This window comes from Orcinus orca, chromosome 10 (assembly GCF_937001465.1).
Source record: "Orcinus orca chromosome 10, mOrcOrc1.1, whole genome shotgun sequence".
In the NCBI taxonomy this organism is placed as follows: Eukaryota; Metazoa; Chordata; class Mammalia; order Artiodactyla; family Delphinidae; genus Orcinus; species Orcinus orca.
The window spans coordinates 27,262,430-27,278,962 of record NC_064568.1 but is presented as its reverse complement, the minus strand read 5'-3'; the positions used below and the strand labels follow the sequence as shown (position 1 = coordinate 27,278,962).

At 50.6% G+C, this 16,533-nt stretch overlaps 1 protein-coding gene across 1 annotated transcript; it reads right to left on the bottom strand.

Annotated features, from left to right (window-relative positions):
* Positions 1-1,207: 1,207 nt before the first annotated feature.
* Positions 1,208-4,683, bottom strand: FEZF2 (FEZ family zinc finger 2). Its single transcript, XM_004267973.3, has 5 exons — positions 4,550-4,683; positions 3,281-4,187; positions 2,793-2,927; positions 2,458-2,590; positions 1,208-1,569 (listed from the first exon to the last, which is right to left on the bottom strand). The coding sequence occupies exons 2-5, from the start codon at positions 4,127-4,129 to the stop codon at positions 1,310-1,312; spliced, it is 1,377 nt and encodes a 458-aa protein (XP_004268021.1). The 5' UTR covers positions 4,130-4,187; positions 4,550-4,683; the 3' UTR covers positions 1,208-1,309.
* Positions 4,684-16,533: the final 11,850 nt, after the last annotated feature.

The following is a 16,533-nucleotide window of genomic DNA, read 5'->3' as shown; positions in this document are numbered from 1 at the left end:
AATATTAGGGGTGGGGGAGCGGGAGAAGGCCCGGCGCGCCGAGCCAGTAATCCGAGCTCTTGATTATCCAGATTCGGATCAAACGGGGCGGCGGCGGCCGGCCCCCTCCTGGGAATGATTAGATGATTAATGTAATGCTGTTTGAAGGGTCTCTGTTTTCTCTCTTAATTTGGGTCATTACTTAGAAAGCAAGCGTGAGACCATTTCATCAGCGTGCTCGGCGGCGGAGATGGCTATTCAGGAAATGGGCTAACTGCGCCGTAATCAAGACGCCGGGGGCTGCGGCGGCGGCGAGCTGCGGGAGCCCGGGTGCGCCCTCCCGCGGCAGGGCGCACGCCCCCGGAGGCCGGCCCCAGACCACAACGCGGGCCGGAGAGCCCCAGAGGTCCGGACAGGCTGGGACACTTGGCCGCCAGGAACGATTGGGTGGAAGAGTGGCTCCCCTTAGGTCACCCAGAGAAGGGGATGTGCCCAGAAGCGCCCCGGCGGAGCAGCGCCCTGGCCGTTTACCCCGGTGCGGTGCGGCGCGACTCTTTGCTCCAGGACACGAACCCAAAACCTGCTTTCCGACATCCAGCCCCTTTTAACCCCTTCTTTTTGCAATTTTCTCACCCAAATAAGGCAACACCCAGAATCCCTCGGTCAGAACAGTTACCAAATAAAAACTTGGTACAACGTAGGGGCCGGTGAAGGCCTTTGAGCCTTGGTTCCTGGGGCATATGTACACGCTAGCGCCGCACGAGCAACGGTTTGGCCTTTCCCTGGTCCCAGTGCCCCAGAGGAAGTCGCATTTGGGCCGGGAAACGCTATAAACGCCTATTTCCTTTTCCTTCTTTGGGGTGTGTGAGCTGACTCGCGGCGAGGGCGGGGGGGGGGGGAAGAAAAGACGCACTAATGATTCTGTTTATTGAGTTATATATGTATATATTCCGTGTTCGTGTGTACAGGAGGATTTACATGGCTGTATAAAGATGGCTGGGGGCGCCGCGCTCTTCCGGGACGTTCACGTGACAGCCTGGTGTTAAAACCCGCCGCCCGAGGAGAAGCCGAGGCCTGGAATTAAATACGTTTCGGCGCACTGGGTTTAAATGTTTCCCGAATATATAAAGGTGGGAGCCAGGCGTTTGCTGCCAGTCATCGAGGAAACGTTTAGCTTTCCAAAAATATGCTGGTTTCGATAAATAGATTTTAGCCTTTCTGCTATAGCTTTTTTTTTTTTTCTCCTTTCTTTTAATTTTAGAAATAAGTTTATACGTGTGATCTGTTTGGGGGTTGGATAGGGCCGGAAGGGAGGGCGAGGCAGTAGCTCTCAGCTCTGCACTGTCCGAGTCAGGTCCTTTGTGCAGGGGGTGGTGGGACCCCCGCTGTCGTGGAGTTTGCGCACGTGTTTCTTTAAGTCAAAGTTTCTGCAAAACCCTTTGCCGCAAGTGGCGCACGTGAAAGGCTTCTTGTCGTTGTGGGTGTGCATGTGGAAAGTCAGGTTGTAGACCTGGTGGAAGGCCTTGTTGCAGATGGTGCATTTGTACTGCTTCTCGCCGCTGTGGGTCAGCTTGTGGTTCTTGTAGTTCCCTACAGGAGACCAAAAACAAAAAGGGGGGTGGGAATGAAGTGGGACGGGGAGGGGCCGGGTGTCCCGGGGTTGGCTCAGGTGCCCGCGCAAAGAAGGCGACGCTTGGCTAGGCGGGCGCGACCTCTCCGAGTGAAGAAGTTGTCAAACTTCGTACGCGTCAAGCCCGGGGCTCTCACTACCGGATGGAGGGCCGAGTCCCGCGTAGCCGACCCGCGTCCCAGCCCCGCAGGGGCCTGAGGCCCACACAGCGTCCCTCCCGCTGTGCTCCGCCGGCCCGGAAACTTTTGCGCTGCCCAGAGACGCATGGGGTCCTTCTCCCGGCCGCTGCCTCGCTCGAAGAAATTCGCATGAACCCGGGCTTCGTCCCTTGTTATTATTTTTCTTCTCATTTTAAAAGTTACTCCCTCTGGTCCGCTAACTACCACTTGGATATCCGAAAGTGCCTTGGAAAATCCAAGCGGAGTGTCCTGGAGACAGCAGCGGTTTCCCCCAGCCTAAACCTTTCCCGGGAGGTGGATTACGCCTCGATTTTTTTTTTTTTTTTTTTTTTCATTTCAGAAGAGAGTCCCGGCTACAAAGGGACGCTTTCTCTATAGCGCAATACCTTGTATTTCTCCTACTTCCTTTCCCTCTGCCCCTTCCTTCCTCCCTTCCCACCTCCCAAATTCGGAGTCTCCCCGTGCAACCAGACTGAGTCCAGCGAGGTCTACTAACCCGGCCCGGAGAGCTTCCACCCAAACCCTGCACAACCCGATTCCAAAGAAATGCTGCGCCGGAGCCTGCGGCTCTCGCGCTCCCTCTCTCCGGATCCTTCTTTGCCTTCCCGCTAGCGGTGACCCGCCGAGTCCCGAGGGGAGGTGAGGAGAGGGCCTTGCCCCGCACGTTACCTTTTTGGTGAAAGCCTTTGCCGCAAAATTCACAGACGAAGGGCTTGTAGCCCGCGTGGATGCGAATGTGTGTGTTGAGCGTGGAGCTGCGGTTGAAGGCTTTGCCGCACTGGTTGCATTTATGCGGCTTTTCCTGCGGAGAGGGGCGTGTGCACCGTGAGGCTGAGGCCCCGGCCGGGAGAAGCCACCTCGGGTGCTCCTGGAAGGGGCACCTTGAAGGGACAGGGGCCCCTGGTGGGGGTTATTAGGGGATCCCTTGGTCATCCTCTCCCCAACGCCGTCGCTCAGTCTCCGGGTGTTGGGTACGGGTCGGGTCGGACCCGGGGGCCACGTACCTGGGTGTGGATAATTTTGTGTCTGCAGAGCGTGCTGGCCTGGCGGAAGCCTTTGCCGCAGACTTTGCACACGAACGGTCTGGCTCCGGTGTGGACCGGCATGTGGCGGGTGAGGTTATAGTGAGCGTTAAATACCTACGGAAGCACACAAGGGGGCCTTGTGGCGTGTCTGTCCTGAGAGTCCAGAGTCAGCCTGGGGAGGGCACAACCTACCTCCCCCAACCAAAAACCCCCTTCGGAAACCAGAGCCCTTTTCATTTTGCAAAGAGCTTCCCAACCCACTGGCTGCTCGTGCCAGTCCCATGTGGCCGCTGACAAAGGCATCCCCATTTTACAGAATAGGAAACTGAGGCCTAGCTGTGCCCCCAATTCGAGTAGACAGCTGCTGGGGCGCTCCCAGATTCGAGAAAGGGGCCGTCCAGGCTGCCCCCCAGGGAAGCAGCCGCCACTGCTCACCCCTCCCGGCCCCCGCGGACCCCGGGCCTCACCTTGCCGCACACCTCACAGGTGAAGTTTTTGGGCTTGCCGTCCGCGGAGCCCCCAGGCAGCTTGCTGTGGCCCTTGACGCCGCCGCGCTCGGCGGTCAGGGCTGAGTTCTCCTTCAGCACCTGCTCCAGTGGCGCGGGCAGGCGCTCCTTATGGGCATAGGGGGCCGGATGGGGGAACTTGTCTGAGGCCAGGCCGGCCAACTTGGCGTTCTCCAGCAAAAAGAGCTTGGGGTGCGCAGCCAGGGCAGCGGGGGCCTGTGCGTTGAGGAGGCCGGACGGGAAGAGGTGGCCGCCCAGGAGCTCAGACGGCGGGTACGCGGCAGAGTCCAGGTAGTTGAAGTAGTAGAGCGAGCCGCTGGCCGGAAGCCCCACTGCCTGGTTGATGACCTGCGGCTTGATGACCCTGCCCGCGGGTAGCGCAGACGGCGCCAGGCCCAGCTCGGCCTTGCAGCACACGCCACAGTTGGTTTTGCACAAGCCGCTGGCGCCGCACACCGGGGCCCCCCCGCCGCCGCCGCCGCCGCCTCCTCCTCCGCCGCCGCCGCCCGCCCGGAGGCTGCTTTTCCAGAGCTCAGAGTAACTGAGCAGCGTCTTGGACGGCACCTCGTAGCCTAGGGGCTGGAGGGGGATCATACAGGGCAGCGGTGAGCAGAGGTTGAGCAATTTCTTGCCCTGGCCGCCGTCCGCCTCCAGTGCCCCGGGTCGGGGCTCAAAGGGCGCACGGGGCTCCGACGTCTTAGCCATGATGCGCTCGATGGAGAAGGCCAGCGTCTTGGAAGTGGCCGGCGACGCTCCAGCGCGCGGGCAGGCCGGGGGCACCATGGTCTCCAGGGAAGCCGAGCTTGCCATGGCTCGCCGAGCTGAGCCGTACCGGACTGGGCCAGGGCGCAGCCTCTCTCCACTAGGTCTGCATTCCAGAAAAGGCAGGGAGGGAAACCGCAATTTAATAAGCACCTTGTAGGGTCCAGGTCACCCATTTGCATTCAAATGAACAGGGGCAGAACAAAGTGCACCCAAGGGTACCAAATTACCGCCCATTAACCCGGCGCGCAAAGGAACCCACCATCCCCTGCCCTGGGACTTTGAAAGGGGGAGAAAGGGGGAGGGTTTACAGAGGAAAAAGAGAGAGGGAGAAAAAGAAAGAAAGAAAAGAGCCTCAAATTAACCCCCCGAGCCGCTCCCTGGACCCCGGCCTCCGCCACGCGTGCTGGGAGCTGGAGAGCGAAGGGGCAAAGTTAAAGAGCACGAGGAGAGCCACCTCGCATTTACCTCTTTCCCCCACCGCCAAGGAGATGCGTTCCGAGCCATGCAGCCTGTCTCCTCTGTCACATTTTGATGGCAAACATCTTCCCCTCCGCGTGAGATCACTGTCTTTTACATTCAGCTGACATCACATGAAGTCACTTGAAGTGGAATGACATGGGCGGCGGCGCGGCTCCTGTAGCGGCCCCTGTGTTCCACCGCGCCTGCCGGCCGCCGCCGCCACCGCCCCTCAAACTTTAAAAGGAGGCAACTGGCGCCCGCGCTCCCCTCGGGAAAGTGCGAGCGGTTCGCGAATCGGCAAGGAGGGAAGAGACGGGAGGGGGAGGGGGAGGAATCGTGATGGTTTTGCCGGTGGAAAAAAAAGGGGGGGGGAGCCCAAACCCAGGCAGAGTTCCGTGCGTGATTCACAACTTTGGGGGCCTACAGGTTTAGGGGATGCGGAAAGGGCAGGGGGTCCCGGACTCGCCGCCCCAAAGGGCCCCCGGGTGTCCGTCTAGTCGCCGAAGTATCCCTTAGCCCTCTGCAGCCGAGCTGGGCATCGTGCTAATAAACTGCCATTACCCACGGAGCCGGCGCCAGCCGCGAACACGCGCAAATGATAATTACCTCATTAGGATGTGGCGCATGGACGCGGGCGCCGCGTTTGGAGGGGGGAACTTGTTAATGGGGAAATATTAATTTATGCAAAAACAACGAGCTCGCCTTGGCTGGCGTCGGAGGTCGGGAGAGAGCTCCTGCCGCCTAAGGACAACCCCGTAGCATCCGGAAGAGCAAGGCCGCGCGCTCAGATCCCGGGGGCTTCGGCGCCTGGCGGGTGCGCCTCCCCCTCTCTGGCCGGCTCTCCGCCTGCGGCTGGGGGAGACTGCACTGCGAGCTGGAGGGTCGTTTGAGATCTTAATCGATCAGAATCGCTGATCTGTGATCGGATTTCTGAGGCCAAGCCCGGCTCCGCTGCTGGTTTAGGGCTGCGGGCGAGGATTCGGAGGGCAGCTCTCCCCGCTGATAGGTACTTACTGTTTGTATAGTTGAGAAGGTCCAATCTCCACCTGTTTAAGGAGCAGATTGAAACAGCAGAACCTCCCCTGGATCCTATTAAAACGTTTTTCCTCCTAAGGCCATTCAGTCGAACCAATTTTCCGAAGTGATTCATAGAGCTGAATTCTGCCAAGGCAGCTCTTTCACTTTTAGCCACTAAAGCACCGCGTGGAACCGGGTTTTGTGTTTTTCTAAAATAAAGAGAAGGATTATCAGAGGGGAGAGGGAGGAGGGCTGAAGGGGGGCGGGCAGAGACTTAGTGTGGCCAGAGGTACACGCAGAGGGAAGAAAAGGCCCTTTTCTAGACAGGCCCCAAGTAAGTTCGGAGGAATTCAGCGTTTTGTGCCTCGCGCACAAAAGCAGCGCGCTCCGCGCTCGGTTTGGAGGGGCTGAATTCATCTGTTTGCAGACCATTCCACCTGCGTATCACAACAAACTGCTCAAAGACGCTCCAGCACTTTCAACAGGCCGGGTGCTCTTGGCGACAACAAAAGTGATGGAGGCTGAGGGTTCTTATGGGGAGGGGCGTAGCGGCTAGCAAGAGAGCCAGGGAGAGAATTAGGTTTAGGAAAGGAGGGGGGGAGGGAATGCAGGGGTTAAAAAAAAAAAAAAAAAAAAAACTTTTGGAGGGTTTTGTTTGCGGGACAATTATATCTTGCCAGCCGGCTTTTGCAAGACCACGAGCTTTGTAGCCGTAACTACAGTTTCAGAGGATTACGGTGGGTATAATATGAGAAAACAGGGTTGAGAGTTTGATATTGAATTCCATCTCCGAAGACATACGATCTTGTGGAGCCCAAGAAAGTGCTGGCGGGGTCAGGGGGAAGAAAACCCTCTCCTTTTTCACCCAAGAACAGGTCTCGAGGGGCTGAGTACCCCTTCCCAGGCCTCTCTGCCGCAAAACATCCCAGGAAGCGCATCAGGGAAAAAGACAGGAAAGGTCTAATTTTAAATTCAGGCAAACCATTCCTTTTTCCCCTTCAGAACTCTCTCCTACCCACTCCCCTTCTGACGTGTAATTGCAGACAGGATATTGAGGTGGCAGGTAAAGGCAAGGAAAAGTGTACTTGGAAAGCTAGGATGGGGAACAAAGAGAGAAGTCTCCGAGGCAAAGTGGCCTGGATGGCAACTGCCGTGGGTTAATTTGTCCACGCTGCCAAGCTTGGAAACTACCCCTGAATTCGGCAGTCTTGAATCTGTTCCCCAACATCACCACCCCTCCACCCCACCCAACCGAACTTCCAGATTTCAAAGCCAGAAAGAGGCTAGCTCCTCGGGAGGAGAACATTTCCATACAGCCGATTTCATTTAGATGTTCAGAGAGGCAGAATTCCAGACTCAGTATACCCCTATCCCTGTGTTAACGTGAAAACAACACAGATGAACTCCTCCCACCCCACCCCACCCCATCACCACACACGAAACCAACCAGCAACTCACCGGGACATTGAAACAGTATCAATACACCGGCAGGGTCTCAAAACCCGAATTTCTATCCCGACTTTCCTGTGGATCCCGTTCAGCCATCAGCACTGCACCCCAACCCCCTTTCCAAACTGGGTAATTGTTGATCTCGGCAGCAGCTCCAAAGATCTGCTGGTTTGAAAGCTCCATCAGGCTGAAAGCCTTCCAAAGGCTTCCCGTGAACCTGCGTTGCCATCCCTAGCGCTCTTTGTAGCTGCATAAGCCATCTCTCTCTCCCCCAGCATCACAAAGGAGTGCTACCTCCACAGAAAGAAAACATTTGGGTAAAAACAAGTTGCCCCTAATGTGCCTCTCTTTCCAAATGTTGGGTGAATACACTGGCTTTTATGAAAGTATTTAATTAGCTTCCACAAACTTCTCCTTCCCTCGCCTGCAGATTATATTGAAGTGGAGGGTTGGAAACTATTTTACACCTTGCCACTCACATGTTAATTAATCTCTATCTAACCCTAATTGCAGTTTATTCAAGCACCGCTCAACAGCTCACCCACACAATAAACACTGATCCTACTTTTATACATATTACTTCACGTTAACACATTGAGTAATTAACTCCAGTACCAACTAATAGTGCAAACAAATATTTTCTGTAAACGAGATGATTTCAGGCAGAATAATAGAGGACTGGGGAAACGTGGCACTCGGTGGAGGGAGTGCTGAGATTTCGATTTGCTGCCCCCAACCCTCCAAATTCATTCTCAACCGCAGCGTCTCTTTTCCCCCTGAGGCTGAAATGCTTTAAAACAGGGGGGAGGGGAGAGTATTAAAATTTGACGATTTTAGGGAGTTGTTGGAGGGGTTCTGTGAGAATAGGGATAACTTTTTTCTACCTACACATTTTCAGTGAGGGGAAAAAAAATCCAAAGTGACTCGACATGAAGGGCAATAGGAGGCTGCAGGAATACACCTGTATGTCAGGGATGCGGATCCTTTTATGCCAAAGTTTTCCAAAGCCTCCCACTATAAAGAAGTCCTGTCCTCTTAAGCAATGGTTTTCCGACAGAAGTGAGCAGAGACTGTCGAGATAGATTAGAAATCCTAGGCTCTCTCCCAATCCAGACTAGTACACAAGCTCCACTTTGGAGGTGCCGGTGCCTTGGAGGCTCAGACCCAAGCGAAGCGCGCGACCTGGAGGCACGTGGCCGCGGCCCAAGCGAGGCCCACTAGGCCTCGCTCAGCGTGCGCTCAGCCCCAGGGGCCGGATCATGAGCTTGGGCGCCCGCAATCCCGGGGCACCCAGGCCTGTGGCTGCCGGCCTTGCTGGACGGTGCGGGCTGCAGCCTACCGCGCTCGGCCTACGAGCTCTGGACCCACCATGGGGTCCTTCTCCGCTCTGCGGTCTCAGCTTCCGGCCCATCTCCTTCTGGGCGTCTCAGCCGATAGCCAGACGCTTTCGCTCGGCCCATCTGGCCCACGCTGGGGCCTCCACAGCTCGGCCGCGGTGGGGAAACACTGCCAAAGTTAAGCCTGACGCCCCTCGGCAGCCTGTGCTCTTCCCACGCTGCAGAGCGGGGTGCCAAAGCCCGGTGCTCTGCAGCTCCGCTGGGTCTGACCCGGACCGCGACCTCGGGGATCTGCGGCTGTGGGACGCCGCACCCAGGCCAAGCCACTCGCACACTACTGATTGCAGATCCAGGCTCAAGCAAGGACTGGAGCGCAATGTTTTAATTGAAAGCTCAGGTTTAAGCACAGCTGGCGGCTGTCTATTGATTTTGCAGAGGATTCTCTTGTGGAAGCATATTAAATATGACTGGCACGGCTAGAGTCCTCCTCTTCTGCCCCCTCCCTCAGGCCTTTCTATGGTCATTAACCCCAACACTGTAAGGATGACTTCTGTTTAAAAAAATTTTTTTTTCTTTTTTAATGCCAGAAATCGCCCTCACTTTAGAATAAATTACTTAGCAGATGCCTTCCTGGGGTGTAGACAACCTCAGAGGAAAATCCCTTTCTGGAGCAAAAGCTCACACATTTGCACTACTTCTGGGATCACAGAGGGAAAAGGCAAGCATTTCTACTCCCCAAAAGTGTTGCAATTCCAGCCCTGGTGGCTTGTATCTCTTGGTTCTAGATGACAAGAGGCACCGTTATTTTAAATACCATTATTATTATTATTTCCTCACCCGATTATGAGGTTGCAATACATAATATAGCGTCCTGGGCCATCTCCCCAGGGAGTTGAGTAGCTTGGGGACAGACGGCTCGCTCGAGGCTGCTGAGTTTGGGGAAACACCCACTGGGCAGATTTGATATTTTCTCCCCGCTGCTCCGTAACTCGTTTGGAAACAAACAAAAAACCGAAACCAAACCAACAAACCCAAACCAAACAAAGTTTTCGGTTTAAGGAGTCTCCCTCCCTCCCTTCCTTTCTTACTTCTTTCTAAGGGGACATTTAGGATCTGATTTACACGGTGCTGCGCTTAACCGCTGAAAATAGATTAACTTCTGAAGAGAAATTCTTCTGCGATCCTTTTTTTTTCTACCCCAGGAAGCATTTTATTGAAAACATTCGAACCGTCTTGCCAGTGGCTGGCTTGTCCGAGGCGCACGGGCCTCCGCCTTTGGTGCGCGCGGTTAGCAGGATTAGTGCGGCCGGGAGACAAAGAGCCCCAGATACCCCGGCCAAGCGAGGCCGGGCACACCCGGAGAGATACCGGGTTCCGGGTACCCGCGCGCAGCGCGCGAGCACCGTCTTGGGCCCGGGCCTCCAGGGACAGATGGGCCAGAGCCGTCTGCGTCTGCCCGCGTCCTCGGGGATGCTGTGGCGCCCACAGCCAGGGTGGCGGCGCGCCCGTCCCACTGCACCCGGCTGTTTCGCAGCGCCCCTCGCATTCGGGTACTGGTTTTCACCCTCGAACAGGAGAGGCGCCTATAAATCAAGGGCAGCCGGCTTTGCAGCCAAGTAGGAAGGGGGAAGGTGGTGCAAACCTATCACGATTTCCAGAACCCTCCCCACCCCCTTCACGATCACGTAAGAGGACTTTCACCGCGCCTTCGGAAATCTGGGCAGTGTGCGCGCTCCTAGGCCAGAGGGAGTCTTCCAAAAGAGCAGATCTGCAGTCCCTACGCGCGCAAGTTTGGTACGCTGTCCCCTCTGCTTTAGAGGCATATATAACCACACACGCGCATATGTATGCATAGGTATGCATATTGTGTGTATATGTATATATACCTTCACTGCTATCGACAACCCTTCACTTAAAAATGCCGTTTGATGAGGACTCTGATCCAATACCTGCTCGCAGCAATTTGCCAGCGGACGTGTCATTTCCCGAGGCGTAGTCGGGGTGGGGTGGGGGGAGGCAGTCTTCTCTCAAACGCCTTTTCCTCTTGCCACGCGGTTTTGACGTGCAACCCAAAGGAAACAATAGTTTACAAAGGACAGTTGTGATATATTTTACACACCATGTACGTATATACATATATACGAAATATATATATATGTGAAATAAAAAGGCATTTTTGGTGATGGACAGACCCTGCGTAGTTCGGGTGCTGTCGATTTCTAACTCCCTGGGAAGACGGCTTAGGATCGTCCGCGTTATTTAACGTGGCAGCCGGTTAAACTCCGCGGTGGAGCCTGCCCAAAGGTATTAGCGTTAAGTGCTAAGAGCTGGAGTTAAGTCGGCAGTGAAAACGACGGGCTGGAGGGGCCAAAGGGGGGAGAGGCACTGATTCCAGTTTCGCCCAAACTTCTGGAAGTTTGCTGGCCTGAGTAGGTCTGAGTTGGATGGCCCACTGGGTAAGAACCCAAAACGCTGTGATCGCTGTACCAGCGAATCACTCGGTTCTGTTTGGTTGGTTTGGTTTGGCTTGGCTAGAAACTTCCCAGGTATGCGTGAGAATGGAAAAGTTCTTTCCTGCCCAGGTTTCTCGAGTTCTCACCAGTTCAGCCGAACCCCATCTTCTCCTCTCCTAGGTAGATTTCTGTCTGCGTTCTCTACCCCGGAGTTTGCATTTTGGCTTAGGTAAAGACAAAAATGGGAACTGCAAAAATGCTGAGTAGAGCTCCACCAACCGTGAATCAGTCTCTTTCTTCCTCCACCCCTGTCTCCTCCCACACACAGACCCTCCCTCTTTGGGGGTTTAGCTAGGGTGGCAATCAGTAGATGATTACTTATTACCGAGGGCCTCTTACATGCCCGGCACAGTACTGGCTAAATACCTGCTCTAGTCGTTCTCATTTCTGTCCTATGAAGTTAGCGTATAGAATCAATGGGCCCACTATACAGATAACATGTCCAAGGTCACATAACTGGCAAGAGATTGTTTTCAGAACCCATATTCCTAAGACCATGCAAAAAAAAATCCAGCTAAACAATTAGCCTGAATAGGCTGGTGGAGTGTAAATCGGGACACTTTGGAAAACTGATTGGCTGTATCAATTAAAGTTGAATGTTTGCATTCCTAACAACCCAGCAATTCCACTCCTAAGTATATACCCAACAGAAATGTGTACTTAAGCTCACCAAAAGAGAGGCACTAGAATGTTCACAGCAGCATGATTTGTAATAGTCCTACACTGGAAATTTCCTGAATAACCATCAAGTGCAGAATCCATAAATAAATTGAGTGGTCTGTTCACAAAATGAAATACTATATACATCAATAAGAATCAACAAACCACTGCTATACTAAACAGCATCAATGAGTTTCACAAACATAACACTGACCAAAGGAGCCGGATCCAAAAGACTACACACTGCATGATTTCATTTAAAGTTCAAAGTAGGCAACATTTGGGCACACAAGGCTTCTGGGGTGCTGGTAAGGGTTTGTTTTCTGCTCTGGGTTCTGGTTTGTGAATATTTTTTGAGTTGTTCACGCTTATTTGAATATTTTCTCTATGTTGGTTATGCTTCTATGTATCTGTTAAATGCACTTATTTGTTCACATTTTAATATCTATTATACTACCTCTATATCTGTTAAATAAGTGAATAATCAGCCTGAATTTGTCGACTTGCCCCCCTCCCCCAGTTTCCCAAAGAGATACTACTACTCCTTACCTGCCTCTTGAGTAATGCACCTTGAATTTCTTCCTCTGGACCAGACAACCACATCAATTAGTTGGCCTCTTACACAGACTTAAAAACAAGCTGCATCCAGACTTTTAACACAATTGTCTTTGGAGCCTGGGCAGTGGATACAACTTCAGGGAACCTGCAACGGGCTCAAGAACGCTTAATCAGGGGAGCACATCTGAAGCATTCTTCTCACCCAAGACCTCAGTACAGGGGTGGCAGCATTGAACTTGGACCTGTACCCTTTGCTGCAGGTGAAGCAGGTAAAGAACCTCTGGCCAGGAACTGCCTCACACTTTCCAGAGACCCAATCTGGCCGCTTGTGCTGGGAGATGGAGATCAGGTTGAAGGTAGGAGGGTGGGGTATGGGATGTTTGTACGAACTGGCATTAATAGAAAGCCTTGGCAAGTCCTTAGAGCTTAACTCACTGGGTCTTGGCCCTAGACGACACCGGGGGAAAAAAGAATCTTGGCTCCCTGGCAAGTGACCCAGTTAGCAGAACTAACAGTTCTGCTTTGGGAGAGGATGGGGAAGTTTATTTTAGCAGGAAAAAGCCTTGGGACCCAGAAATCAAATACTTGACAGTCCCTTTGTGCAAAGCAAATATGAATTCTGGTGGTGGCAATGGTTGCAAATCTGATCTCAGCACTTTAAGAAAGATATCAAGTAGAGTTCCCTATGCTCTACAGTAGGTCCTTATTAGTTATCTATTTTATATATAGTAGTGTATATATGTCAATCCCAATCTCCCACTTCATCCCTCCTCCCGCCCCATTACCCCCTGGTAACCATAAGTTTGTTTTTTACATCTGTGACTCTACTTCTGTTTTGTAAATAAGTTCATTTGTACCCTTTTTTTTTAGATTCCACATGTAAGTGATATCACATGATATTTGTCTTTCTCTGTCTGACTTACTTCACTCAGTATGACAATCTCTAGGGAACTCTACTCAATACTCTTTAATGGCCTATATGGGAAAATCATCTAAAAAAAAGAGGGGATTTATGTATATGTATAATTGATTCACTTTACTGCACCCCTGAAACTAACACAACATTGTAAATCAACTATACTCCAATAAAAATTTTTAAAAAATAAGAAATTTTTAAAAATTAAAAAAACAAAGATCTAAAGAACCTACAGCTAAAGCAGTTAAGGTGGGAGCGAGGACTAAGGGCTGGTGCTGTAATTTACACAGACTAAAAAGATAAAAATTCTCTGCTTCTGAAAGAGTGAGACAAGATAAGACCCAAGGTGATGTAATTCATTCATTAGTTAGCCAGTACACCTATCTTGAGATTTTCTGTACTGGGCCTACAATCTAGATGCCAGGGATATAGTGCCTACCAAGATAGACACAATCCCTTCCCTCATGCCACTTACATTCCTTCATTCAGCCAATAGGCATGCATCAGTACCTTCTGTAAACTAGGCTATGGGCCCAGAAATGGATAAAGGACAATGGGCGTGGCTAGGATGGTCCAAGACCCTGAAAGAGGGCAGAGTGAGAGGGAAAAAGTAAAAAAGCAAACAAAAACCATACCCAAAGAACTCCCTGACGGTGAAGTTAAAAAATTTAAAAAACTTCTCACTCTAACAGAGGCCACAGGGTGAATTCATAAATACCAGGTTTCTAGAGGCGTTTCCATGATGGGTGGGTACACTGCTCCTTTAGCAATTCATTGTCTGGTGCTTTTTTCTAGAGACAGAATTGTGGTCTGGATGGAGCATGGCATTCCTTAGGATATTAAGACACAGCATGAAACTCCCTTCTGGGCTTTGTAGGGCTGAGTATCTTTGAATCAGAGAAGGTTCTGGAATCATATCAAGTCAGAAGCCTGGCTCACCTGTGAGCTATGGGCCCACAGGCAGGTTGTTAAACATCTCTGCAAGCCCCAACTGCCTACCTTGGGCAGGAGATGAACACTTACTTGGTCCCAGGGTGCTGAGGACCAAATGAGAAAAGGCACAGAGAGAGCTCAGTACCCGTGACTGTCCACAGGAAAGCCCTCAATGAACATTTGCTATAGTTATTACAATAACTCTTGTTATTCATAACTACGGTCCTTCAGTCTGACTGGTGGAAAGATGAGAGAAGAGAGCAACAAGCTTTCTTATTCTGCTCTGTACTTGTTTTGCTTCTTTGTGTAAATGAAGCGAGGTGGGTTGTTGTTTTTTTTTCTGATTTAAAAAGCAGTAGAAAAATGTTGGGAAAATCAGAGCATTACAAAGGAGCATATTAAAATTGTACACAATCCTATTACTCAGAAATCACAGACAATGCTTTGGCATATGTCCTTTCTCTGCATTTACACGGTTGACATCATATAATATATACTGTTTTATAATCTGCTTTTCCATTTAATATAGTATGACTATTACCCCGTGTTTTGAATATGCAAGTAAGACACAATTTTAATGTCTCTGTAGTACTCCACTCTCTGGCTTTAACATGAGTTAAACAGTCCTTTGTCGTTGGATATTTAGGCTGGTCACAATTTTTTTTTTTTTTTTTTTTGCAATAGTTCCATCAGGAACATTCTCACACGTTAATTTTGTGCATAGCTAATTCCTGTAGGACAAATTCCCAGAAGTAGAATTACTGTGACAAAAGATATGCACATTTTTAAAGCTTTAGATACCAAGTGACAAATTGCCCTTCCAACAGGGGGTACAATGCCTCTTTCCCAGTGCCTTCCCTAACACTGGGCATTGTCATTTTAAAAATCCCTACCAATTTAATAGATCCCAAATGTATCTCATTGCTATTTCTGCCTATATATTCTTGCCTAGGGCAGACTCAGGTGCCAAATTATAGAGAACTTGGAACGTAGAAATGCTGGTACAGGCTGGGGTGACAGAAGAGAGGAAGAAATACGTGAAAGGATGTCCCAGAGAAAGAACCATCCAGAAAAAGGGGGGCCGGTATCACATATTTTGGGGCATCCAAATGGTTCCAGTTTGCTTTAGGTTTTAAGCATTTCATAAGAAGCCCCCTCACAACCTTGCTCTTCAGAAGCCACCAGTCAGAAAGTGAGCTGCTGCCCCTCTACATCTTCTAGACCTTCTGTCCCTTCCCAGGCCAGCTCCCCCTAAGTTCTGCATGTGGGTGCTGACCTGTAGCTGAAGGTCCAGCCCCAAGAGTGGGAGCCTTGAGGTAAGGAGGCTAATGTGGTCTCCCTCCCTCCCAAAGGCAGCTGAACTAGTTCACACCTCTCAGCATGCAGAGAAAAAGAACCAGAATCTCCAGGCAAAGGAAGTACTAGAAATGAGCAGAGCGGTCTTGCCCATGCCACACAAACAGGAGAGAGGGTGCAAGGAGGAGTATTTACTCGCAAGAGCTAGACTTTCATGTTGATCTTCAGTATCTTCTCTGGAACCAGAGAACAGCATGTTTTTCATTACCTCTCTGATTTCTACTGAATCTTTCCTAATGATTACAAAATAACCAAGTCTTAATATGAGAAGTTTTCAACATACACAGAAAAAGTACAGAATAAAATAAGGAACCCATATACTTAGCCTCAATAAGACCAATCCACGGCCAATTCTGATTCAGGTACATCCCCACGTACTCACCCCCTCATATTATATTCTAAAGCAAGTCCTAGACATACTTTTTTTTTTTTTTAGACATACTATTTTGTCATCCCTAAATAACTTCACTACCATCACCTAAAATATTAACAATAATTTCTTTATATCATCAAATACCCAGCATTCCAATTTCTGAAATGTCAGAATTTTAAGTAATCTTTGGTTTATATTATGATTCAAATAAGGTCCTTACATTATGATTGGCTGTTATGCCTTTAAGTCTCCTTTAATTTATAGATTTCTCTCCATTTCTTTTTTTCCCCTTGCAATTTATTTCTTGAAAAAAATCAAAAATTTTTTTTTGTTCTATAGAATTTTCTTTTCATAGTCTGCATTTTGCTGACAGCATCGCTACGGTTTTGGCAATTTTGAAAACTCACGTCTTTAGATGCTGTCCTTCTTACTGCCACTCCTTCTTGAACATTCCTTTGAGAGCAAATCTTTGCTGTCTAAGTCCCGTGGTCTGTGTACTCCTGTAGGGCAGCGGCATCTCTCGTTCGGTTTTGGTCACTGCTGTCACTTACACTCACCACCTGGACAGCAAGCACACCTGGTTTGTTGGATGAATCGAACGCCTGAAAGAACTATGTTCTTCTCATTATGTTTCTGCCCTGTACACCCTTGAACTCAGCTTGCAGCCCTGCATTTTGCACTATATGTTTTTTTTTTCCCCACGTGTGTTAGTGTCTAAGGACAGGATAGACCTCATGCTGGTTTTAAAAACACAGACATTTTCTCCACTGTTCTGTAAGGATGCTCCGCACAGATCAAGTTTCTGAGTTACCGACCGTAGTTCAAAGGCTGACTGACTTTTCATCCTCTATGGTTCTGGAATGTACATTGGTGCTTTT

Bases quoted from the DNA above. Each gene is read 5' to 3' on its own strand.
- FEZF2 (XM_004267973.3), bottom strand. From the start codon at position 4,129: ATGGCAAGCTCGGCTTCCCTGGAGACCATGGTGCCCCCGGCCTGCCCG. The intron at 2,928-3,280 runs GTGAGGCCCGGG...GTGCTTCCGTAG, and splicing joins CCTGTGAGGTGTGCGGCAAG to GTATTTAACGCTCACTATAA. The intron at 2,591-2,792 runs GTACGTGGCCCC...CCCTCTCCGCAG, and splicing joins ACAAAATTATCCACACCCAG to GAAAAGCCGCATAAATGCAA.